General features: G+C 37.7%; 2 protein-coding genes across 5 annotated transcripts in view; one reads left to right on the top strand and one right to left on the bottom strand.

The window, feature by feature from the left end:
- LOC306851710 (major vault protein-like) overlaps positions 1 to 13,733 on the bottom strand; it is a 19,097-nt gene extending 5,364 nt beyond the window's left edge. Inside the window, exons 1-9 of one of the 2 annotated variants that reach the window (XM_079388150.1) lie at positions 13,625 to 13,733; positions 11,902 to 12,068; positions 10,838 to 11,033; positions 10,442 to 10,565; positions 8,814 to 8,945; positions 8,492 to 8,586; positions 8,020 to 8,256; positions 6,309 to 6,434; positions 5,271 to 5,468 (exon numbers count right to left, since the gene is read on the bottom strand). In XM_079388150.1, the coding sequence (XP_079244276.1) occupies positions 5,271 to 5,468; positions 6,309 to 6,434; positions 8,020 to 8,256; positions 8,492 to 8,586; positions 8,814 to 8,945; positions 10,442 to 10,565; positions 10,838 to 11,033; positions 11,902 to 12,038 (1,245 nt within the window). In that variant the 5' untranslated portion in view covers positions 12,039 to 12,068; positions 13,625 to 13,733. The remainder of the gene's footprint in view (positions 1 to 5,270; positions 5,469 to 6,308; positions 6,435 to 8,019; positions 8,257 to 8,491; positions 8,587 to 8,813; positions 8,946 to 10,441; positions 10,566 to 10,837; positions 11,034 to 11,901; positions 12,069 to 13,624) is intronic. The other variant, XM_079388151.1, reaches the window with a different exon arrangement.
- Positions 13,230 to 25,775, top strand: LOC306851726 (prohibitin 1-like). Of its 3 annotated transcripts, XM_079388166.1 has the most exons (8): positions 13,230 to 13,331; positions 16,787 to 16,824; positions 17,273 to 17,375; positions 17,536 to 17,697; positions 18,046 to 18,188; positions 19,666 to 19,782; positions 19,859 to 19,954; positions 24,452 to 25,486. In XM_079388166.1, the coding sequence occupies exons 3-8, from the start codon at positions 17,291 to 17,293 to the stop codon at positions 24,662 to 24,664; spliced, it is 816 nt and encodes a 271-aa protein (XP_079244292.1). In that variant the 5' UTR covers positions 13,230 to 13,331; positions 16,787 to 16,824; positions 17,273 to 17,290; the 3' UTR covers positions 24,665 to 25,486. The 3 variants fall into 3 exon arrangements, with proteins under 3 accessions (XP_079244292.1, XP_079244291.1, XP_079244293.1); XM_079388165.1 differs by lacking the exon at positions 13,230 to 13,331 and having other exon boundaries at positions 16,718 to 16,824; positions 24,452 to 25,775; XM_079388167.1 differs by lacking the exon at positions 13,230 to 13,331 and having other exon boundaries at positions 16,818 to 16,843; positions 24,452 to 25,236.

The raw sequence follows: 25,775 nt of genomic DNA, 5'->3' as shown, positions 1-25,775 counted from the left end.
CGCTACTAACAGGCGCTCAAGGTCGAGCAGACAGCGGCTTTCAGCTCAGAGCGCAGCCGAGCCCAGGACTCTGATAGTGGGTGATGCTATTATCAGAAACATCAGCAGCAGGACTACAACTACATACTGCCTTCCTCAAGCAAATGTCTCTGATGTGAACAAAGAACTTCGGAACATTCTGATGAAGCACAAGACTGCAAATCGAGTCATCATCCATGTGGGGAAGAATGATATTCGGAAGGAGCAGTCAGAACTCCTTAAGAAGGATTTCAGTGAACTCTTTGAAACGCTTCAAAATCTTGAAGTTCAGTCGTTCATCAGTGGACCACTCCCAGCAAGGGGAACTAACATGTTCTCACGGTTGCTTGGGCTGAATACATGGCTACAAAGAACCTGCAGTATAAAAGGAGTCAACTTCATCGACAACTTCAACCTTTTCTGGGGCCACAGACAACTGTTTAAACTAGATGGCCTCCACCCAAACAGACTCGGTGCAAGAGTGCTTAAGGACAATATCTATTTCTCCCTCCGTCATCCTTCAGCGGTGTGTGCCAATCTACTCGGCCTGAATGGCACACACACACCTGGACAGTATATGAGTGACCACAGGACTTCATGTCAGCTTCTGAGTCAACATGATAACACCACGCAGCCACAACAAGCACTGCTCATGGACATCCCAGCTGAGCCCTGCCCACAGAGCTCATCACATGCAGACTGTGACGTACTACAACAGCTCCAAGACTCAGCACCCAAGGACGACCTTCTGGAAAACAGCCAGGGAAGCCAGAACGACATCTCACAGCCAGCGGAAACACCAGAGCCAGAGCCCTGCTCACCAGATACACTATCACTCTCCCCAGAATCTCCACTTCTAAGCTTCTCACAGAAAATGGAGGAACTGGTGTATGCTGGGACCAAACTCTCCCACTCTTTCGCTTCAAGCCCCCAGATATCAACTAAAAAACGGCGGGCCCCACAACCACCAAAGACTGCAGGCCCAGCTCACCCTCCTCCTCCTGCGAGAGCTCTCCGGCCGCTGCCACAACGTCAAGGCCCAAACCCCTCTCCATCTGGTGTAGGTGAACCAAAAACAACTGATAACAGCTCTCAGTGATATGTGTTGGGTCCCCGCTATATTAGCAGCAACATTCACAAATGTTTACAGAACAAGCGGGAACCCAGTGTGCCTGTAGCCTCCTCTATCTCTGTTTTATTAAGCAATAGAAAGTCTAAGACCTTCTCAAGCCGTACGGCTAACCCATCTAACCTGCGGCCTATAATGCATCAATCTAAGATTGCTGTAGAGACAAAATGTAATTCCATCAAGTTAGCATTTTTAAACATTCGCTCACTTAAAAATAAATCATTTCTGATCAACGATTTAATAACCACAAACAACCTGGATTTTATGTTTTTAAATGAAACATGGTTAGAAGACAGCTGCAGTGCAACAGTCCTTCATGAAACAGCCCCTCCTAACTTTAATTTTATAAGTGTCTGCAGGACTGTTAGGAGAGGTGGAGGTGGAGGTGTAGCTGCTCTGTTTAAAAATGTTTATCAGTGCAAGCAAATGTCATTTGGTCAGTATTCATCTTTTGAATACCTAGGTATTGTGCTGAAAGGTGCTCCACGCACCCTGTTTATCATTATTTACAGGCCTCCAAAATATTCTCCAGCCTTTGTTGATGATTTCACTGAACTGTTATCAATGATTTCCTCAGAGTTTGACTGTTTTGCTATTGCAGGGGATTTTAATATTCACATAGATAATGCAGAAATCAAAACTACAAAAGAAATTATAACTGTTTTAAACACTTTTGACCTGAGTCAGCATGTGCACGGACCCACACACAATCGTGGACACACCCTAGATTTACTCATCAGTAGAGGTCTAAACATCTCATCCATTGTAATCAAGGATGTAGCACTATCTGATCACTTCTGTATTTTCTTTGATATATTGATCTCGGTCACCACTGAATCTAGATCTGTCTCTATCAGAAAGAGATGCATTAACGAGAACACTAGTGCGCTATTTATGGAGGCAATATCATTAACACCAACCATTTCTGCAGACTCTGTTGATCTTCTCCTGGAGTCATTTAACTCAAAAATTAAGAATGTTATTGATGATATTGCCCCGATAAAGGTCAGCAAGAAGACGGGGAAACAGAAATCAATTTGGAGAAAATCAACAGCAGTTCAGAGCATGAAAAGACAATGCAGAAAAGCTGAGCGGATGTGGCGGAAGACGAAACTCGAAATTCGCTATAGCATCTATAAAGACAGCCTTCATGCTTTCAATGTGGAACTAGCCACAGCTAGACAGACTTTCTTTTCAAACCTTATAAACAGTAACTTAAACAACACTCGCACTCTTTTTGCGACTGTTGAGAGACTGACAAACCCCCCAAGTCAGATTCCCAGTGAAATGCTCTCCGACAGCAAATGCAATGAGTTTGCTTCCTTCTTTTCTGAGAAGATCAATAATATCAGAAAGGCGATTGGCACATCCTCAAGTTATGCAGAGGTCACACAGATTCGACCGCAATTTCAAAAAGAAGTGACTATGTGTGTTTTTAAAGAAATTGATAACAAAATTTTGGAAGAAATAGTACAGCACCTTAAATCTTCAACCTGCTATCTTGACACACTTCCCACATCCTTTTTCAAAAATGTGCTTAACTGTTTAGAGGCTGATCTCTTAGAAGTGGTGAATGCCTCACTTCTTTCTGGGACTTTTCCAAACTCCCTCAAAACTGCAGTTGTTAAGCCCCTTCTGAAAAAGCGCAATCTTGATAACACCATGTTGAGCAACTATAGACCCATATCAAATCTTCCTTTCATAGGTAAGATTATTGAAAAGGTAGTTTTTAATCAGCTGAACAACTACTTAAAGTCAAATGGATACCTGGACAATTTTCAGTCTGGTTTCCGAGCACATCACAGCACAGAGACAGCACTCATTAAGATAATAAATGATATTCGCGTCAATTCTGATTCTGGCAAAATATCAGTGCTGGTACTACTAGATCTTAGTGCTGCGTTTGACACTGTCGATCATAACATACTTTTAGAGAGACTGGAAAACTGGGTCGGGCTTTCTGGGATGGCACTCAAATGGTTCAGGTCATACTTAGAAGGGAGAGGTTATTATGTGAGTATAGGAGAGCATAAGTCTAAGTGGACGGCCATGACATGTGGAGTCCCACAAGGCTCAATTCTTGCACCGCTCTTGTTTAACCTGTATATGCTCCCACTAAGTCAGATAATGAGGAAGAACCAAATTGCCTATCACAGCTATGCTGATGATACTCAGATTTACCTAGCCTTATCTCCAAATGACTACAGCCCCATTGACTCCCTCTGCCAATGCATTGATGAAATTAACAGTTGGATGTGCCAGAACTTTCTTCAGTTAAACAAGGAGAAAACTGAAGTCATTGCATTTGGAAACAAAGATGAAGTTCTCAAGGTGAATGCATACCTTGACTCTAGGGGTCAAACAACTAAAAATCAAGTCAGAAATCTTGGGGTGATTCTGGAGACAGACCTTAGTTTCAGTAGTCATGTCAAAGCAATAACTAAATCAGCATACTATCATCTCAAAAATATTGCAAGAATTAGATGTTTTGTCTCCAATCAAGACTTGGAGAAACTTGTTCATGCCTTTATCACCAGCAGGGTGGATTACTGTAATGGTCTCCTCACCGGCCTTCCCAAGAAGACCATTAGACAACTGCAGCTCATCCAGAACGCTGCTGCCAGGATTCTGACTAGAACCAGAAAATCTGAGCATATCACACCAGTCCTCAGGTCCTTACACTGGCTTCCAGTTACATTTAGGATTGATTTTAAAGTACTTTTACTCGTTTATAAGTCACTCAATGGCCTAGGACCTAAATATATTGCTGATATGCTCACTGAATATAAACCAAACAGACCACTCAGATCATTAGGATCGAGTCAGTTAGAAATACCAAGGGTTCACACAAAACAAGGGGAGTCTGCTTTTAGCTATTATGCGGCCCGCAGCTGGAACCAGCTTCCAGAAGAGATCAGATGTGCTAAAACATTAGCAACATTTAAATCAAGACTCAAAACTCACCTGTTTAACTGTGCATTTGAATGAGCACTGTGCTGTATGTCCGAACTGACTGCAATACATTTTATGTATAATCATTTTCTTTAAATTTATTTTAAATCATTTTCTATATCATTTTAAAATTCCTTGTTTTTATTATTCTTATTTCCATGTTTTTATTGATTTTAATGTCTATTTCACTTTCTTTTATGTAAAGCACTTTGAATTACCACTGTGTATGAAATGTGCTATATAAATAAACTTGCCTTGCCTTGCCTTGCCTTGTTTGGTTTGATCAATATTAATTAAATTAATCAAACTGAAGTTTCACTCTATTTCTCCAATAAGAAACATGAGACTGCCTTATTATGTTACATCTCCTAAATTTACTAAACTTAAATAAAAGGAATATTTCACCTCAAAATTTTCCTAACCCATATAATTTTTACGTCTGTCTAACACAAAAGTTGGATTTTTGGATAATTGTCCTAGCTACTCTTTTCCTTTAAATGAAACTGAAAGGAGAAAATTAATCAAATCAATTTATTCATGAAATAAATATTGGTAACGCTTTATTTTAAGGTGTCCTTGTTCCACGTTACATGTACTTACTATTATAATAACAATAAATGATGCATAATTACATGCAAGTAACCCTAAACCAAACCCTAATCCTAACACCTAACCATATAGTAAGTACATAGTAGTTAATTAATATTACCCAGTACTTAAATGTATAGTTACACTGTAACAAGGACACCTTTAAATAAAGTGTAACCTAAATATTAATAATAATATTTATTTTAATGGTATATCTGTTATTTTAATATTCTGAAGCCTTACGACAGCTTTGTGTGTGGAATAATCTGAAATTTAAGGCAATATTCACAAAAAATCTTCCCCTCCACTGTGGCTTATAATCAAATATATGTTAATGCACACTTTACAGCAAATTAAGTTGTACATTTCAGTCTCTGTAAAGCTTGACAAAATTTCATTTTTGCCTGAACAATTGCTTTAACTGACACTGCACTCTATGCTCTCAGGCTTAGTCTCAAAATATCCTCTAATTTTCCCATGTGACTATTCTTAAAAGAGTTTAAACACTCGAATGTTTCTGAAAATCGTAGAAATGTAAAAAATGCATGTGCTCGATCGATTCTTTATAATCTTTAAATCTTGCCTTTCCAGTTTTGATGTCACGGACGTATATGCCCTCATTCTCATCCAGCGGGATAGCATCTCGTCTAAGCAACACCTCTACGGTGGCGGGTGGCACATATTCGATTGGGCCGCGCAGCATCCAACGGTCACCTGGACGCCGCTGTATCCCCCTCTTTTTGGCTCGGCTTTCCCCTTCTTCTTCATCTACCTCATCCTGCTGAAGCATTGAGGAGTGGGGAGGTGGGGTGAAAGAAAGAAGGAGGAAGGAGTAACAATGGCAAACATTAGTGTAAGGTGGGGATGGACACTGCACAAGTGGCATATGATCAGACTGTGTGTATGAGTCAAGGTGAACGACAAGAAAAAATGAAGGGAATGCATAAAAATCATATTTATCAAAACAAATATGAGGATGGGAATTAAAGTATTCATAATAGGGATGGGGAAGAAGGGAATTAATTAATGAAGAAAGTGATTTGCCCCGCTTTCTACCATATTAGTGCTCTAAACGTCAATGTTAAATGACGATTTCAATTCACACAAAATATTCATTGATCCAGAATCAATTTCTTTCCGTTCACACAATTTATGACAAGGTGATTTATGAGTTTTAAAAGTGCTCTAAAGAGACCTAGTTCACAAACAAAAAAACCAAGTGGGTGAAAAAGCACTCTCTTGTCTTATCTTATAAGCATAAAGACAAACATTTCAGGAATGCTATAAGAGAGTCATATAATCCACTGAGAACAAGGCGCAACAGCAGCACCCTGTGAAACAGGTAACGCCTGTTAACACAATAAACCCACTCTCTGTTTGTCTTCTTTTGTTCTGAAATCTCCAACAACCTAGTCGGGCTACACCCTGCATTTCTCTCTTTGTTTGAATACTGTTTGAATGAATCAGAGCTCTCTTCATTTTTCTACTGCAGACCACAGGTGTTCAGAACACCTTCAACCTGCACATGCAGCAACCTTAACATATGCTCACTTTCTAGTCAATTATGTACTAAATGAGTGATTTTAGTAATTCATTATGGATGATCAAGCATGTCCTTTACCCCCTCAGTGTCAATGAAGGCTTCGACAGCACGCAGCACGAGCCCCTCCTCCTCTGACAGCACGTACACATCCTGAATGCCATTCTCCAACTGCTCTCCGGGCCGGAGGAAGAACGAACGCTCACCCTGTGAGAAATAGGATGCAAGTTATTATATGTTGAATTTGGAAGTTACTTTCAATTACAAATCTAATGTATAATCTATATGTATGGTTCTATTACAATTTATTCTATAGAATGTATCACGTTTTATTTTAAGGTCCAATTCTCACTATGAACAAACCATGCGACTTTTGCCTCAAACTCCTAATTTGCTGCTTATTAAGAGTTATTAAGGAAGTTGTTAAGTTTACGTATTGGGTAGGATTAGGGATGTAGAATATGGTCATGCAGAATTTGTGCTTTATAAGTGCTAATAAACAGCCAATATGTGAATAAAAAGCATGGTAATAAGCAACTAGTTAATAGTGAGAACTGGTCCCAGTACTAAAGTGTTACCGAATTTACAGTGGCTTCAACATACAACATAAAAACTTAAATGTGACTCTGGAGCACAAAACCAGTCTTAAGTCGCTGGGGTATATTTGTAGCAATAGCCAAAAATACATTTTATGGGTCAAAATTATTTATTTTTCTTTTATGCCAAAAATCATTTGGATATTAAGTAAAGATCATGTTCCATGAAGATATTTTGTATATTTCCTACTGTAAATATATCAAAATTTAATTTCTGATTAGTAATATGCATTGCTAAGAACTTCATTTGGACAACTTTAAAGGTGATTTTCTCAGTATTTAGATTTTTTTGCACCCTCAGATTCCAGATTTTCAAATAGTTGTATCTCAGCCAAATATTGTCAGATCCTAAAAAAACCATACATCAATGGAAAGTTTATTTATTCAGCCTTCAGATGAATGTATACATCTCAATTTTTGAAAAATTGACACTTATGACTGGTTTTGTGGTCCAAGGTCACAAACAGCTAGTGATGATTCTCTAGTCAGTTAGTATTTTATGATTAAGTTTAAAGTGCAATGGCTGCAAAAATGTCTGGATACATTAGCCATGATCATAACATTATGCTTTTCATCACATTGGATTATAATATGCAAAATTAATTCACAGCTATAAGACACTTTAAGAAAAACATTACAAAACATTTCAATTTCAAATAAATTATTTATATGTATCATAGAATCCTGAAAAAATGCATCACAGTTCCCACAAAAATATTAAGAAATAAGAAGAAATGTTTCTTGACCACCAAATCAGCATGCCTGAATGATTTCTGAAGGATCATGTGACACTGAAGACTGGAGTAATGATGCTGAAAATTCAGCTTTGACATCACAAGAGTAAATTACATTTTAAAATATATTTTTCAATATTACCTTTATGTTAAATTAAAAAATAAAGTGTCTTAACTTTTGTTACACATGCTCATGATAATTATGTTGTAAATTTCACATCTTGCACCCTTTGCATTGTATTTACTTTTGCCAAAAATTGTAAAAAAGTTTGCATGTTTACAGATACCATTTTCATTCATTTAGTTTCATTCATATATTTTTACATGTGACTTAAAGTTCTTTATTAGGCCCCTGTTTATCTAGTGCATCAGCCTTCAATGTAATGATGGGTTTCAGTAATAGGCACTTAACACTAAAAGCTGTAATTTTCCTGTGTTGAAACCACAGAAGGATTCTCTCACCTTCACCACTCTCTTCTGCCCGAGCTGAGGTTTCCCATCAGCCCCCACGGGGTCCAGAACCACACAGTACTGCCTGCTGTTCAGAGTCGTTACGTCCACCACCCCGACAACCTCCTCGGCCACAGAGGGAATGTGAGCCTCTCTGTCTGCCACGGTCACCAGCCACTCTTCTCCGGTGCGCCGCTCTTGGCCCCCAGCATCACGAAACGGACGGAGAGCACGCACATGCAAAGCTTTCTAATCAAGGGGGAATGACAAGCAGGCGTTGATCATTAAGCTTGGAGCAAAACTGTGCTCTGAAGCTGTGACTTCATTAGTGAAGAGCTTTCATCCTTAATCACTATGTGCTATACGTTAACCTTTCTGTTGAATCAATTAACCCCCCAATCCCTTATTACCTGTCTACTTTAAGCGTGAATGGAGAAATAAAACATGCTCCTGGGAACTACAGGGAAAGGACAGAAGAGGGTACCTTGTCCGTGAGGATGAAAGCATTGACGATATCCACCACCTCCTCGTGAGCTCCAGGCAGATAAGCTCCCACCTTACTGACCTGCCATTCCTCACCTGAAACACCCACAAATTCAGCCATATGTATTTGAATATGCATGCAAAATATGAACTATGTTTGCCTATAAAAGGCAATTGGCCACTAAAAGGGCACAGACTTCCATTGTATAGACAGAAAATATCTTGTGTGTGTTCCACAGGAGGATAAAAGTCATACAGGTTTGGAACAACACGAGGGTAAGTAATGAAAATTTGGATTTTTTGGGGTGAAGTATCTCACAAACCAGTAACTCTTTGGACTCCACTGCGGTCCAGGCCCTCTTTGCGTGCTCGGAGGCGAATGGCCTGATTCTCTCTGATCACCGTGGCCTTTATGACTTCAAGCACCGCCACCTCCTTCCTGGGAATGTACGTCCCTGCCGGAAATAAAACGCTCACCAGGTTAGACATCTTACACAATATGATGTACAACATTACGATGGATGCAGTGCACTTTACTGTGATTGAGAGTGACTTGCATCCCCCCTTTTCACAGTTTACACTTTTTTCAATTCATAGTCAACATGAAAATCAAATTTAAGTCATGTCAAGTTTATTTGTACTGTGCTTTTTACAAAACAGATTCGATTTCTATATTGTGATATGTATCATTACCGTGATAGAAAATGAATCATTTTGTGGTATAAGATTAGAAGTGGAATTATTTTTATCAGGCTAGAAAGTTATTCCATAATTCTTGAACAAGCTACTGCTTGACCCCTATTTACTGCATGTGTATGGGTTTATCTATGAATGCCTTTCCAGAAAATGTTTGTCTTCATTCACTGGCTCCATTCAGGTATGTAACAGCTACTTTTCACAATCCAATCAATTCCTTTCCTGATGATCAAAATCAAGTCCAATCTCACATTTTTATTCTCATGAAATATCCTAATTCACTGTTTTCTCATTAAGCATCCTGTTGTCATATTATGAAGGCAAGTTGTGTTGCAAACAGCATTTCTTGTTGACCTCAGTATTAATCTATCAGTTGTTCAACAGCTAACTGCCTCTAGCAAAGTGTAGTTAATATCTGAAAAACGGTTCTGAATAGATTCACTTCCCCTTTCATGACCATCGTGAATTAATACAGCGAGAGCTGTGTCAAGTCAAGTCAAGTCACCTATATTTATATAGCGCTTTTTACAATGCAAATTGTGACAAAGCACTGCACAATATCAAAAAAGGAAAATAATGTGTCAACAAGTTTAAATAGTGTCTTTGCAATCAGGTCAACGATATCGCTGGAAATGAAGCGTCCCCAACTAAGCAAGCCAGAGGCGACAGCGGCAAGGAACCAAAACTGTGTTAGTGTTTAATGCTTCTGTTATTCTGAAGTTTTGTAGGATTACCATTGTGGTGAAGAATAGAGCCTGTGGTTAGGTTGCAGAAGGGCTTCAAAACACGAAGGCGATATTTACTGCATGTTGCTTAACATATACATGCAAGTATATAGTGATAGTCTATTTGATAGTTATGTTAGCATTGATAACAAGTACTTAACCATAAAGCAAAATAGGCAAACAATATTATCAATGAGTTAGTTATAAATATTTCAATTAAACTGTTATTAACATGTTTGTGTGGTACATATTTATTTTTCTATGAACTTAATCTTTGATTTGGTTTACTTAAATGTTTCTCAGTTTTCTGAACTTATCAGATTTCACAATGCAGGCAAAACTGAATAAACGAAAAACCTTCTTGAGAGTTATTTGGTCTTCACTCATCATGTGTAGGAAACAAAAAACTGAAGAGCGTTCTTCTACGTACTGTAGCATTGCCCCATGAGGAACAACTTTACTGAACTTGCTTTGAGCAGGCTGGCACACAAAACTCTGTAAAGCTAATGCTAGTTGTGCAGCAGTGGTACCTGGCCCCTCAAACAGCCACTCGTCTCCTGCTACCCTCTTCTCTTCTCCCTCCTCTTCAAAGTCCAGCAGGGCCTGCAGACGCAGGGCTGTGTCCGGATACACAATCTGCAGTGGCGTCACATCCTGTGAGAGACAGAGAAATAGACCAAATATTTCATAATAAGAAAATATATATTAATAATTAATAGAAATAATAATTATAATAATAATTAATGATAAGAGAACTGCTGCAAAATGGTGCTCGTTGTGATCTAGTCAATGTGAGCTGATGGAAAAAACTTAGGAGTGACACAGATTTGCCACTTTTAGGCGGAAACCACCACCTGTTGAAACTACCCAGAAGTCTGAGCTCTTAAGCCACAAGCTGCAAAGCAGCATGTTTCTTAACGTCATACCTTCTGAATCTCTTCACCAGGGTAGAGGGGGAAGGGGTCCTGGGTCAGGCGGATCTCCAGGTCAGCATGTCTGAGCTTAGCTTGACCTGATGCATCAAACTGAACTTGGCGTTCCTCATTACGGGCAACAGGGTTGACCACAACACAATAGTGCCTGGGCGGCACCATGATCATGCGGACAGGGGCAAACAGAACCCTGAGAGGAAACAGGAGGAAGATTTCAGTGACTCAAGTAATATCAGGACATATGCACTCTCATTCAAAAGGATGGGGTTGGTACTTTTATACTTTTATTCAGCAAGGATGCATTTAATTGATTAAATATCAGAGTATAGACACAAAATATTTCTAATAAATGCTGCTCTCTTGACATTTTTATTAATCAAAAATTCTTAATCTTAAAAAAAAAACAATTTTCACAAAAATATTAAGCAGCACAACAGTTTTCAATATTGATAATAATAAGAAATGTTTCTTAAGCAAATCAGTATATTAGAATAATTTCTGAAGGATCATGTGACACTTGAAAAGTATAAAAAATAAAAATAACAGTTTTCACTGTATTTTTGATCATATAAATGTAGCCTTGGTGAGCATAAGAGGCTTCTTTCAAAAACATTAACAAATTTAAACTATAAACACCAACTTCTGAACTGAAATGGTGATTTGTGTTTATAAATTTTGGAAGTTTTGTAAAGAAGAGTGAAAAAGAAACTGATAGACTAAAACTAAATCTATGAAACAGAACACTGACTTAAACACTATTAATAAATAGTTCATATCAGCTATTGTTTGGATTCTGGGCAATGGAGGATTTGAAATAGGCTTGATTACACACCATGTATCCCAGCAACTCTCTCATTCATCACAGCTTGAAACCGGACACGCTCCTAATTTACAAATGGCCTACATATAATGCCCCAGTTTAGCCACTAAAATTTCTTTGTATATATTCAAATTAAAAATCTATTGTCATTAAATCTAAAACAGATCAAACCAGTGGGAACCTGTATTTCAACGGCTGTTGCATCACACAGTAGTTAACCTGATGTTTTCCAGGTTACCTCTCATTGTCCTGGCGTATATAGGTGAGAGGGCCGAGCTCCACCCGTGCAATGTTGGTGTTCTGATCCAACACATGGATGTAGTGGTGAGGTGGGATCCTGATGATTGAGGCCCCGAGCAGCTGATCAGCGTCCATGTTTCTTCCTACTGGTACTCCTCACAAACTCTAATTTGGAGGAATGTAGAGATTAGTAACCAAAATGCAGTAAAATGACAGAGTGATAATCTGTGCATGCGACTACTTCTTCAGGGTCATGTGATATTATTCCCACAATCTGATTAAACATTTATGCTGGCTTCCATTCGCTCCACGATACTTTAAAAAGCTACCTCTGTCTATGTCAGTTTGTATTACGCATGAAAAATCCAATAATATAAAGTTCAGCAGAATTCGTTTTCATGAGCGAACACACCTCAGCTTCTTATCTCTTTGGGACAAATTCATGATAGCGCTGCTAAGGGTCAGATGACAACACTTAGCTTGTTGTCTTTTTAAACTGGGATGTTCCATGAAGATATTTTGTAAATTTCCTACCGTAAATATATCAAAACTTAATTTTTGGTTAGTAATATGCATTGCTAAGAACTTCATTTGGACAATTTTAAAGGCGATTTACTCAATATTTAGATTTTTTTGCACCCTCAGATTACAGATTTTCAAATATTATCCAAATATTATCCTATCCTAACAAACCATACATCAATGAAAAACTTACTTATTCAGCTTTCAGATGGTGTATAAATCTCAATTTCGTAAAATTGACCCTTATGACTGGTTTTGTGGTCACATATGGCATAATTTTAACTACTATATTTATACCTTAGAACTTTATCAATAATATTTGTATTGTTTCAGTGTGAACTGGAGACTTATACGGTCATAATATCATTATTTCAGGGCTACATTTCTCTCATATTTTAATGTTGCATACTATTACAAAACTTCTAGATAATCCTCCTACACATTTTATCTGGCCTTGCCCGACAGTGATCAAATTAACATTTGAAATAACTATTAAAACACCATAAGCAGATGTTTTATTATTTATGGCTGCATTCAGAACAGAAATTCTTGTTGTCCCTGGAACATATCTTGTACCAAAAATATCATATTTTGTAATTTACGCATACACAAGTTATATTTACATTTATGCATTTAGCAGACGCTTTTATCCAAAGCGACTTACATTCAAGTTACAGATTTTACATTTTATCAGGTCTTGCTTTCCCTGGGACATTTTCCTGAGCTACACCCGTAAAACAAACACATTTGTCTCAAGTCAATCAATCAAATTCAATGACGTCTTCCGCATGCCCAGAAGTCAGCAGGAGGGATGAACCCGGAAATGACACAATTCAATCTATTACATTAGTTATGATAAAAACTGCAGCATCTGAAAGAACTGACTAAAGGTTGGCACACAGAACGGTAAAAGCCTGCGATTAACGATATCACAAATTAAACTACTGTTTATTTAGATTTCTTCATCTGATAATATGCGTGTAAACATTAAATTAAAGTCCAAATAGACTGCGACAGTTTGCCACGACTGAAAACGGCAACGATTGTCAATATTTTGCATTTAAAGGCAACGCTGTTCCGCGTTGCTTAAAAAAATGCATCGTCTTCCGTGCTTTACATTTTCATTCGTTCATCATGACAACTAAACAAGTTAGATGAATGTTGTACTAATTTATCCTTTCAAGACAAACGAGACTCACAGTTTAATAAGTATGCGTCCTTAAAGCTGCCAGTCCGAGGTGGGATCCGTCAGTTTAAGATGACTGCATGAATGCTGTGCGATGGTTTATAATAACTCGAGCTGGAAGAGGTGTGTCGTCCCAAGGAGGAGGGGGCCCATAGTGGGATTTCCCGGAGCAAGAGTCACCGTATCATGTGCTTTATTGTAGCTGGGTATAGAGATAAATCCTAGATTGTGATGTAGGCCTATTCCAGCAAATATATAACGTTAATTATTTTATTTTAAAGCGCTAATCAACAGTATGGGGGTGGTAGCTCCCTCTCTTAACCCGAGAAAAAAGTTTTAGGATTTTTTTTATCATGTCTTTAAATAGTTTAGAGTATATAGAATAATGTTAAAAAAATATATAATAATAATATAAAACATAGTGACTCGATTTTTTTTTTTTAAATAAAAGGCCCATACATTTTTAGTTTAGATTTTTTTTTTTACCAAACTTTGTATAAAGATGATTCTCAACTATGTTATAACAGAGTGATTTGATATACAATTTTTCTTTCTGCAAAATGTGTGTACAATGGCCATAAACAGGTTTTCTCATTATATACAATGTATCTATAAACTAAATTAATTGCATATTAATGTGTTTTTGGGGCAACATGTAATGAAAAAAAAAAGTGTAATAATGGGAGTAATAATTGACAAGATTTTCATAATAATATATAATATTTCATAGGAATATTGAAATATAATTTCTTTCCCTATTCATTTGTCATGTCTCCCGAAATGTGTAATAAACATGCTTTTAGTCCCGTTGTCTTCATATGAGGACATGTCTGAAATCAACTTCCTGTTTTGTAACAGAAGGTCATATTTTGATTTGAAACCTCATAACATTTTCCTGAGACGTTGATTTATGACACACAATTTAAAAATTTGACATACATAGTTTTCGGGGGAAGTCGTGGCCTAATGGTTAGAGAGTTGGACTCGTGATCCAAAGGTTGCGGGTTCGAGTCTCCGGCCGGCAGGGATTGTAGGTGGGGGGAGTGAATGTCCAGCACTCTCTCCACCCTCAATACCACGACTGAGGTGAGACCCTTGAGCAAGGCACTGAACCCCCAACTGCTCCCCGGGCGCCGCAGCATAAATGGCTGCCCACTGCTCCGGGTGTGTGTTCACGGTGTGTGTGTGTTCACTGCTGTGTGTGTGCACGTTGGATGGGTTAAAAGCAGAGCACGAATTCCGAGTATGGGTCACCATACTTGGCTGAATGTCACTTCACTATTCACTATTTCTGTGAAAACACAACTTCCTGTTTTTATTGAGTTTGTGGTAGACTGTTACGTGTATGTGCTACAAGCAGTACATTGGAAATATTTAGATTTGTTAGGGTGGTGTAACAGATCAAACAAACTTAAAAAGTATAACTTTACTTGTACCGTTGACTATGTTACATTTTATGGCTTTATTTAAAGGGGTCATGAACTGAAAAATCTAAATTCCCTTGATCTTTTGACATAAGCGGTCATTACCATAAAATCATCCTGTAAGTTTCAGAACACAAAACTTTCTTGTTAGTCTAAAAACAGCTGAATAAAATGACTGGTTGAGGAATGTGACACTCTATCCCTGTGTTCCATTCGGAAGGGCTCATCCCTATGCCCTAATCCCTCCAAAGGGTTTACCCTCCGGAGTGAGAGCTTCAAAGGGTTGAAGGGTGTAGGGGACCAAACAACTGTTTCTTGAAGTGCCCTTCTGCGTCATTATACAGAGGTGGCGTCATCATCCAACGAATCAGCGCAAAAGATCATGGGTGCCCAAAGTGTCCATCAGTTGTACCCTTCGAAATCCTTCATTCCGAAGGGCCCTTTGAAGTGACTAATTTTGCGCACTTCGTTTTGGAACAACACTTCAATATGGCGGCCATGATTGTTTTCACTCCGAAATGCCCTTCGGAGGGCGATATATCCCATTTGGAACGCATCACAAGACATAATAGTGTGGATAAGCACCGCCTCCACAGAAGAAGATCAACGCCTGCTTCTACATCGCTGCTTTAGCCCCACCCACCGATTCGAGCATGTAGTGTAAATAACGAGAGAAGCAAATGCAGGTCTAGAAACCAAACTATAAACTTATTTTGATGAATTTGATTTTTAATAAAGTTGCAGACCGCGTCAGTAAGAACTTGGTCCTTTGTTCACCTCATTTTACCGCAGATTAATTTACAAACATTTAATCATTTAGCTGATGCTTTTATCCAAAGCGACTTACAAATGAGGTGAGCAATAGAAGCGATCAGATCAACAAGTGCTGTGACAAGTCTCAGTTAGTCTAGCACAGTACACAAAGCAAGGTTGTTGTTGTTGTTTTTAAATAAATTAGACCCAAACGAATGGAATAGGTAAGTGCTAGTATTAACTGGTCAGGTGCTGCCGAAAAAGATGTCAAGGCAAAAGATGTGTACAAACAACTGTTAGCCAATCATAGCAGTGGGAATTTACTTCTGAGTCTACAATCCGCCACACCTATGTTCTAATGCAGTGCTTCCCAAACCTGTCCTTGAGGCCGCACTGCACTTTTTGTATGTCTCCCTTATCTAACACACCTGATTCCACTCATCAACTCGTTTGTAGAGACTGCAAGAACTAAATTGGGTGTCTCTGATTAGGGAGACATACAAAATGTGCAGGTCAGGGGGTCCTCCAGCTCCAGGACAGGTTTGGGAAGCACTGTTCTAATGAAAAGGGTTAAAAACAGGACAGAAAATAGCCCATGATCTCTAAATTATGATGTTTTTGATGTAAATATCTTGATAACATTATAAGAGGACCTCAGAGAACAGTACAAATGGCAATTCAAGACCCCTTTTAAACATTGCAAACATCACAAAACAGTGAAGATCAACTGAAACAGACAACGTATTCTGACACAACACATGGACGTTGTTGGGGGAGTTAAATTTCAAAACGTTAACAGTGCCAAAGGTGCCATAGTTGAAACACCCACATACTGTTGTTCAGTCTTTAAACCCACGAGCAGACGGCGACCAATAACAGTTATCATTACTCACGTGGGCGTTCTCTTCTGTGTCCCTCTGTCCAATCAGAGAACTCTTATGTTGAAGGTTCCGCGCATGCTCAGAAGTCATGTGTCTCATGTGTTTCTTAATACGCAGGCTCCGGTGGAGGTCACTCTGATCTAACAGCGCAGTTGGTGAGTGCGTGGTTACGTTGTAAGAGACTAGCGGTATTTTAATTATGGGCTTGGTGTTTGTTTACTTGACATAAAGGCTGATAATAATAATGTGGCGTTTTGAAAGAGAAACAAGCATGATTAGCGCGTCTTGGTGGTTAAAGTAGGCAGCGGGACTTGATTGCATGTCAGTTGCAGCATTAGCGTGTAGCAGGCTAATTAATAAACTTTACTACAACGGGATTATTTTAATCCCTTTTAGTTTTTCCCTCATGTAATTTATTGTATTAGCGAATACCTATTTTACCAGGACAGTTTAATAATTGTAAGGTTGTTTTATCAATGCTTTTCATGTCTGAACCAGGTTAGCACGTTTCATTCGTGTCAATGGTTTAATTATCGAAGGGTTTTTACATTCAGGAGAGATGCCATAATGAGATGCTTAAGATGAATATGCTTCTCTCCCCAGGACTGTTGCATTGCTGCCATGGCAAAGCTCTTTGAGTCCATTGGAAAGCTGGGATTGGCCTTGGCTGTAGGAGGAGGTGTTGTAAACTCTGCACTTTTCAATGGTAAGTTCAGTGCTAAATTGCTTTGTGATGTACCTAATAAAACAGTGGCATATTTATTTTGAGTTTATACAATTATTATATCAAGCAAAGTGTTCCTTTGCTAGGTTTGAATTTATATGTGAAGAGCTGTTGTCTAACTCTGTGGGGTTTTTCATTGCAGTGGATGCGGGACACAGGGCGGTCATCTTCGACAGGTTTCGAGGTGTTCAGGATTCTGTCGTTGGGGAGGGCACACACTTCCTAATTCCCTGGGTGCAGAAGCCAATCATCTTTGACTGCAGGTCCCGTCCACGCAATGTACCTGTCATCACTGGTAGCAAAGGTACATCATTACTTAGCCTTTATTTCTCTTACTGTTTCTGTCTAGCTTCTGTTCTTCATTTATTCTTATTTATGTATATTTCTGTATATATAAATACACACACAGTAAATTTTTTGAAAATATTTACATGTTTATACATTTATATATTCATATTCTTATTATAAACAAACATATTTAATATATAAATATAATGTATAATTTTCTTAAAAATATACATGCATTTATATATATACATAATAAAACTTTTATTTTGGATACGATTAATCGTTTGACAGCACTAATTTATTCTTTTGCTTTTACTAATAAAACTTTGGAAACTGCACAATGGTCTGTCTTTGTTCCTCTCAGATTTGCAGAATGTCAACATCACGCTGAGGATCCTCTTCCGGCCGGTCTTTGCACAGCTGCCGCGGATTTTCACCAGCCTCGGAGAGGACTATGACGAGAGAGTGCTGCCCTCCATCACCACTGAGGTTCTGAAGGCTGTAGTGGTGAGTGTCATACAGAACGCTGTGAAAACATGTATAGTGCTATCAAAAAAGGCTCAGTAACTTTTTTTTTATAAAGAAATTAATACTTTTATTCAGCAAGGATGGATTAAATTGTAAAATTTATGATGTTACAAAATACTTCTATTTCAAATAAATGCTGTTCTTTTGAACTTTCTGTTCAAAGGATCCTGAACATTTTTGTATCACTTTCCACACAAATATTAAGCAGTGCCACTTACATAGATGATAATAATAATAATAATACATTCATTAGATCATATTTATGAATTGAATGCATATGAATGCCACCATAAAACTGTAATTATAAGTGGGATACTCAAAGTTGGGGGCATGTCAGTGTGCAAATGTTGGAGCGCAATTAATGCAGCTCTGTATTGATGGTAAGCTTGTTAAATGATTGAAATTATTCCCCTGAAAGTAGTCCCCAGCTATATCATAACTAGTTACCTAGCTGGGGACTACTTTCAGGCGCTGTGTAATATCACTGCACCTGCTGCACTCATGGTACGGCAGCAAATTCCTTGATTATTACGCCGGAACGAGAGAATAGTTCCTAGCCATATCGGCCTAGAAAATCGCAACTTTTCATTTTCCATCAGTCTTGGTACACGATGTAACTACAGAAGGGTCCAGCTTTAAATGGGAAAGTTATCGAAACTCTTTGGTCATTTTTGAGTGAGATGCTAACGGTCTAATCAGATTCAATGATCTATATAAGCTACGCTATAAGTGTTACCGCCAGACCCGGAGATCGGTGGAATGGATTCAAAAACGGTAAAACTCAACTGTTTAACTCCAGGGGACTGGTAAAATGAGCCTGTTCCTTTAATAAATTGAAAAAAAACTAAAAGTGAAGCACACATTTTTTTCATGTTTTAGATGTAAACTTTAAAAAATGTAAAGATAAAAAAAAAAAAAAGTTTAAAAGAATTTTATATAGAAGTATGTTGCCATTTTGCTCTGATTTAAACACACCTGGGGCCTGTTTCATAAAACATGTTTACCAAATAAGCCAGGTTTATTTCAGTTAGTCTGATTTATTTTGAACCAAATCAACTGACAATAAACTTGTTGTATGAAACAGGCCCCTGATGTCGTAATTAAAACTTTGCAATGCGTAAGCGCAAACTTCCCAGGAGGACTTTAATGTACTGAGCAGCAAGTCAGCATATTTCAGCAGGAATTGTGTGGCACTGGAGTAATGATGCTGAAAATTCAGATTTATCATCAAGGGAATAAATTACATTTTAAATTGTATTGAAATACAAAACAGTTCATTTAAATTGTAATCATATTTCACAATTTAACTGTTTTTGATCAAATAAATGCAGCCTTGATGAGTTCTTTCAAAAGCATACATAAATGTATGTATCTTACTGACACTAGATTTTTGAACGGAGATGAAATGGAAAACTTGGATGAAATGGAGTATTAATGTGTATGAATTTTTCCACAGGCCCGTTTTGATGCCGGTGAGCTCATCACTCAAAGAGAGCTGGTGTCCAGGCAGGTCAGTGAGGATCTGACAGAAAGAGCATCCACCTTCGGCCTCATTCTAGATGACGTCTCCCTGGTAAAGACCTCTGCTTTTCTCTGTTTCTGTTTTTCTTTACTGCCGTGCCTCACCTTAACATATTCCCTCCCCTCAGACACATCTGACGTTTGGCAAGGAGTTCACAGAGGCTGTTGAGATGAAGCAGGTTGCACAGCAGGAGGCTGAGAGAGCCAGGTTTGTTGTAGAAAAGGTAAGAGCCTCAAAATGTAACCGTGCCAAAGAGAACATTCCCCAAATCCGAGTAAAATGAGATTAGTAATTAAAATTTACTTACTCTGCAGTTTGATTCCAAACCTATTTGGTGCAGCAATATTTATATGGTTCAAGGAGAATTGTAAGAATAATAATCTGACTCTTGGTGTTGTAAGTGATGCATAGAATGCATCTTTTTTTTTTTTTTTTTTTTGAAAAATTAAAATTGATTTCAATTAGGGCTGTGCGATATGACGATATATATATCGGATGGACGAAATAAAGTCTATCGTTTCATATTATGCTCTATCGTTTATTTCGTGGTGTTGCAAAATACATAGTTTCCGGTAATACGTTTTCATAATGTGAATGACTGCGATCTTTACACGCCACCACGGGGCGTGAAGGGGAGATGGAACCAGGAGGAGAACGACCAGCCAGGACAAAACAAGGAGCTCATTCCTAAACGAGGGACTAGATCTGTAGCATGGACACGTGTTTATAAGCACTGCAGTTTTAAAACAACCGATTTTAAGCCGTTGAAACAAAAAACAGAGCGCCATTTCTGTGTGAGAGGACCGCACATTTTATTTGCCGCTTTGAACCATGAACAATTACATAAACACACTTATATGTCAGAATCCTCGTCTTTGCAAGTATTCTCATAAACACAGCGATTTAGGTCTTAAGAGAGTAAACAACTGAAAAAGAAAACGCATATGTAACAGTAGGCTATATTGGATACAGACTTCAGTCTTAAAAGGGCGAAGCTGTCCAATGTTCGTCCTGTCTGCCATTCATATTAAACAATAGTGAGAGAAAATCTCTCACTGCTCTTGACTAAACCACTTTTGTCATTTTAATAAGAAGAAATAAAATAAGTCTGATATATTTATATATGTATAGAATCTATACATAATATGCGTGTTAATTATATCTATCCATCCATCTATAGATAGATAGATAGATAGATATAATTAACAGTGAAGACACAAGGTATGTAGCGTTTCTTATTTATTGTAGGGTTTTTTTGTCCTACTGCTTGCAATTAGATTCTTATCCTTATTTCATCACTGACTGTTTATTTATCTTCATCGAGCTTTTTCTTTTTTTTTTTTGCCTCTTTAGGCTTGTATTAGTTTGATATTAACATTGGTGACAAAGATTATGGAAATTCTATGGTATCAAAGATTTTAATATCATAAAAATCTTTTTAAAAGGAAAAAAATAACTTGTGATATATCTTTATCGTGATATAAAATGAGTCATATCGTTTGCTTCCGGGTTCTCTACTTTTCGGACGCTCTTGCTTACTGCTGTAAAGGATTAGCCCTTATTTTAATTTAGTTTTGGGGAATCTATTTTTAAGATTCAATATTGATATTTACATGATTAATCGATATTAATCAAAACGTCCAACTTATACCTTGTTAACAATACCTCATTAACGACTTGTCCAGCAAGCATTAAAATCAGTACGTTATCTCTTAACAATTCAGTTTTATTCCCAGTGGCCACCGTAATAACACAGAATTGATTAGGTACATTTTGAGCATAGGTAACACGATCTTTGGAAAAATTAAGAAATTATATATATATATATATATATATATATATATATATATATATATATATATATATATATATATATATATATATATATATATATATATATATATATATATATATATATATATATATATATATATATATATATTTGTATATTTTTAAGAAATTGCACAGCACCAGACAAAGATTTATTAATAAATTCAAAGTTTATTTACTACTCTACACACTACTAAGCTAACATAACACAGAATACGTAACACACACATTTCAATGAATTGTTTTGATCTGAAGAGAGTTTAAGGTTCTAATGCTCGTTTTCAAGAATGCTCTAACTTCAACCTGAGGGAGTCACAAGCAAGGAACTTTACTATCTTTACACTTAAAGATGAATGCAACCAGTTTCCAGCAGCATTAGGAAGAATTGTTTGATTATTTTCTTTAAGTTGAGTTCCGTTCCTTTCCTGTTCGAGGGACTGTTAGGAGAGGTGGAGGTGTTGCTGCTCTTTTTTAAAGATGTCTATCAATGCAAGCATCATTTGGTCAGTACTTGTCTTTTGAATGTCTAGGTATTGTGCTGAAAGGTGCTCCACGTATTCTGTTTATCGTTATTTACAGGCCTCCAAAATACTCTCCAGCCTTTGTTGATGATTTCACAGAACTGTTATCAATGATTTCCTCAGAGTTTGACTGTTTTGCTATTGCAGGGGATTTCAATATTCACACAGATAATGCAGAAATCAAAACTACAAAATAAATTATAACTGCTTTAAACACGTTTGACCTGAGTCAGCATGTGCATGGACCCACACACAATCGTGGACACACTCTAGATTTACTCATCAGTAGAGGTCTAAACAATTCATTGTTATTAACAGCTATTGTTATACAATAGTGCTACAATAGTGTTATTGTAGCACTATCTGATCACTTCTGTATTTTCTTTTATATATTCATCTCTGTTAACACTGAATCTAGATCCGTCTCTGTCAGAAAGTGATGCATTAACGAGAACACTAGTGTGCTATTTATGGAGGCTATATCTTGAACACCAAGCATTTCTGCAGACTCTGTTGATCTTCTCCTTGATTACTTTAACTCAAAAGTTAAGAATGTTATTGATATTGCCCCCGTGAAAATCTGCAAGAAGAATGGCAGACAAAAATCAACAGCAGTTCAGAGTATGAAAAGACAATGCAGAAAAGCTGAGCGGATGTGGCGGAAGACAAAACCCAATTCACTATAGCATCTATAAAAACAGCCTTCATGCTTTCAATGTGGAACTAGCCACAGCTAGACAGACTTTCTTCTCAAACCTTATAAACAGACCTTAGTTTCAGTAGTCATGTCAAAGCAGTAACTAAATCAGCATACTATATCTCAAAAACATTGCAAGAATTAGATGTTTTGTTTCCAGTCAAGACTTGGAGAAACTTGTTCATGCCTTTATCACCAGCAGGGTGGATTACTGTAATGGTCTCCTCACCGGCCTTCCCAAGAAGACCATTAGACAACTGCAGCTCATCCAGAACGCTGCTGCCAGGATTCTGACTAGAACCAGAAAATCTGAGCATATCACACCAGTCCTCAGGTCCTTACACTGGCTTCCAGTTACATTTAGGATTGATTTTAAAGTTCTTTTACTCGTTTATAAATCACTAAATGGCCTAGGACCCAAATACATTGCAGATATGCTCACTGAATATAAACCTAACAGACCACTCAGATCATTAGGATTGAGTCAGTTAGAAGGGTTCACACAAAACAAAGGGAGTCCGCTTTTAGCTATTATGCCATGCACAGTTGGAACCAGCTTCCAGAAGAGATCAGATGTGCTAAAACATTAGCCACATTTAAATCCAGACTCAAAACTCATCCGTTTAGCTGTGCATTTGTTGAATGAGCACTGTGCTACGTCCAAACTGATTGCACTGTACTTTCATTTTATATAATTTTCCTTGTTTTTATTGTTGTGATTTATTATTCCTTGTTGTGATAATCATTTTCTATTCTTAACTGTTTTAAATCAATTTTATATCATTTAAAAGTTTAAACTGAAGGCTAAAGTAAGTGCTGTGATGGTAAAGAGAATGTGGGCAAAGAAAGACAAGTGTGTTGGTTAATCAGTTTAAAGTAGGACCGCCTAAGTTTTATTTGTTTGGTTTCTGGTTATGGACTGTCTGTAAGCGGAGGTAGTGTGGGAGGGGGAGAGCGATGGGCTCACTCAGATGTGAGTGAGGGACACCAGCAGAAGAAAACTGGTGTCATAATTTAGGTACACCTGTAAGTGTAAAGGTGTACGAATGCACATCTATAGATTGAGACATGCACAGTCCGGGAGGGACAAAATGCATTCTCTAAGGAGCCCTAGAGGCAATTAGTGCATTTGAAGGTATAAATAAAGAGAGAATGTGAGACGCTAGAAGCGAGGCTCTAGTCGTGAATCGCTCTACCAACTCTAAATTCCTACCATTACAGACGGGCATGCCCCGAGTTTTAGCGAATAGGTCAGATATGATGGTCAAAGTAAGTAGGGAGTGAAGTAGTGGAATAGTTAGGTGTTTTGGAAGGGTTTTTTTTCCTGCTCACTTAGAGCGGAAGAGATTGAACAAAGCTTGAGAATATTTGTTTTTAAGTTTCTTGTTTTTATTACAATTTTTATTGCTGTGATCAATATTATTATAAAAAAATGTAATGACTATTTTACTTTCTTTCATGTAAAGCACTTTGAAATGTATGAAATGTGCTATATAAATAAACTTGCCTTGTCTTGCCTATCGTGATTATAAGATTTTGGTCATATCGCCCACCCCTAATTTTAATGAATATTAACATGCACTTTTTTTCTAACATATAAGACTGAAAAATACTGTTTTATTTGTCCACAAGCAACAGGTGATTTAACGTTCTCTCTGTATTTGTCTCCCAGGCAGAGCAGCAGAAGCAGGCAGCCGTTATATCAGCGGAGGGAGACTCCCAGGCTGCGCTGTTGATCGCTGATTCTCTGGAAGTAGCTGGTGATGGCCTGGTGGAGCTGAGAAAGCTGGAGGCAGCAGAGGACATCGCCTTCCAGCTCAGCCGCTCTCGCAATGTTACCTACCTCCCGTCTGGACAGGGAACGCTCCTTCAGTTACCACAGTGATAGGGAAACTAGAGACACACTCACTTCACTTCTTCTGCTCTAAGCTTGGCTGCTTTTGGAAATTATGATGTCTGTAGAACCCATGAAACTATCTGGTCAGCCTATAGGCAAACTTTAAAGAGACAAAAATATCCAGTGTTTTTCTCTTTAGTCCAAGAGTTTTCTTCCTCTAATTCTAAAAGTATAGACTGCCACAAGGTGGTTTCAGCATTTGGAAAGAGTGAAGGGGAACCCATGGGAAGAGTCTGTGTGGTGTGTATATAAATGTGCTCCGGGTGCATATATTTGCTTTTGGAAATGTTTTCCATAGCTAAATGTGAGTCGATATTGTTTGAAATCCATACGTAGAAATGTATCTAAATACCATGTAAAGCTAAATTAAATGATACATTCATGAGTAGTGAGTGCTGGATGATTGACATCAGTCTCACCCTCTGCTCCTGCAAGAAGGACTGTTGTTTTTTTGGTTTGAATGTGTTTTTGTTGTAGTATGTGGCAGAGAGAATGCCCTTGTTTAACAATTGGTGAATGGATAAAATGATCAATAAACAATTATTCATTTATACTAAATCAAAATACAGTTGAATGCCTCTCATTGTTATAGAGATCCATTATCCATTAGACACAGCTTTTTTTTTAATGTTATACAGACCACTGTTCCTCGCTGGTTGTGAAGCACACTTCAGAGGGCAAATATGCCTTCTAGTGTCCACTAGAGGACATCAGTGCTTATTTCTGGAAAGAAAAACAAGAAAAGCTGCTCACTACGTCAGACCATGAAATGCATGAAGAAAAAATTATTAAATATTTAATGCAGTAATTCAATTGGAACCATTAATTGTCATTAATATACAGATTTTCTTCATTGGAAAATATAAACATTACCTAATTAATTTTGCCTTTCTCATTTTCACATTTTAAAGGCCAAATATATGAGTTGGTTTCTTTTCAGAGATTTTCTTTATATTTTGTAACAATTTACACGCCTGTTATTTTCTCTTCTCCTCGTAGTCTTTTGTCAGACGTTAACTTCACAGCAGGAGTACTGTAGACACAGGAATGAGTAATTCTGTTGTTAGGTCTACATTCCTGTTGTATGATACTGCATACT

The sequence above is a fragment of the Barbus barbus genome, assembly GCF_936440315.1.
Source record: "Barbus barbus genome assembly, chromosome: 3".
In the NCBI taxonomy this organism is placed as follows: domain Eukaryota; kingdom Metazoa; phylum Chordata; class Actinopteri; order Cypriniformes; family Cyprinidae; genus Barbus; species Barbus barbus.
This window is presented reverse-complemented; position numbering and strand designations above follow the sequence as displayed.

Bases quoted from the DNA above. Each gene is read 5' to 3' on its own strand.
- LOC306851726 (XM_079388165.1), top strand. From the start codon at position 17,291: ATGGCAAAGCTCTTTGAGTCCATTGGAAAGCTGGGATTGGCCTTGGCT. The intron at 17,376-17,535 runs GTAAGTTCAGTG...TTTTCATTGCAG, and splicing joins AAACTCTGCACTTTTCAATG to TGGATGCGGGACACAGGGCG. The intron at 19,783-19,858 runs GTAAAGACCTCT...CCCTCCCCTCAG, and splicing joins TTCTAGATGACGTCTCCCTG to ACACATCTGACGTTTGGCAA.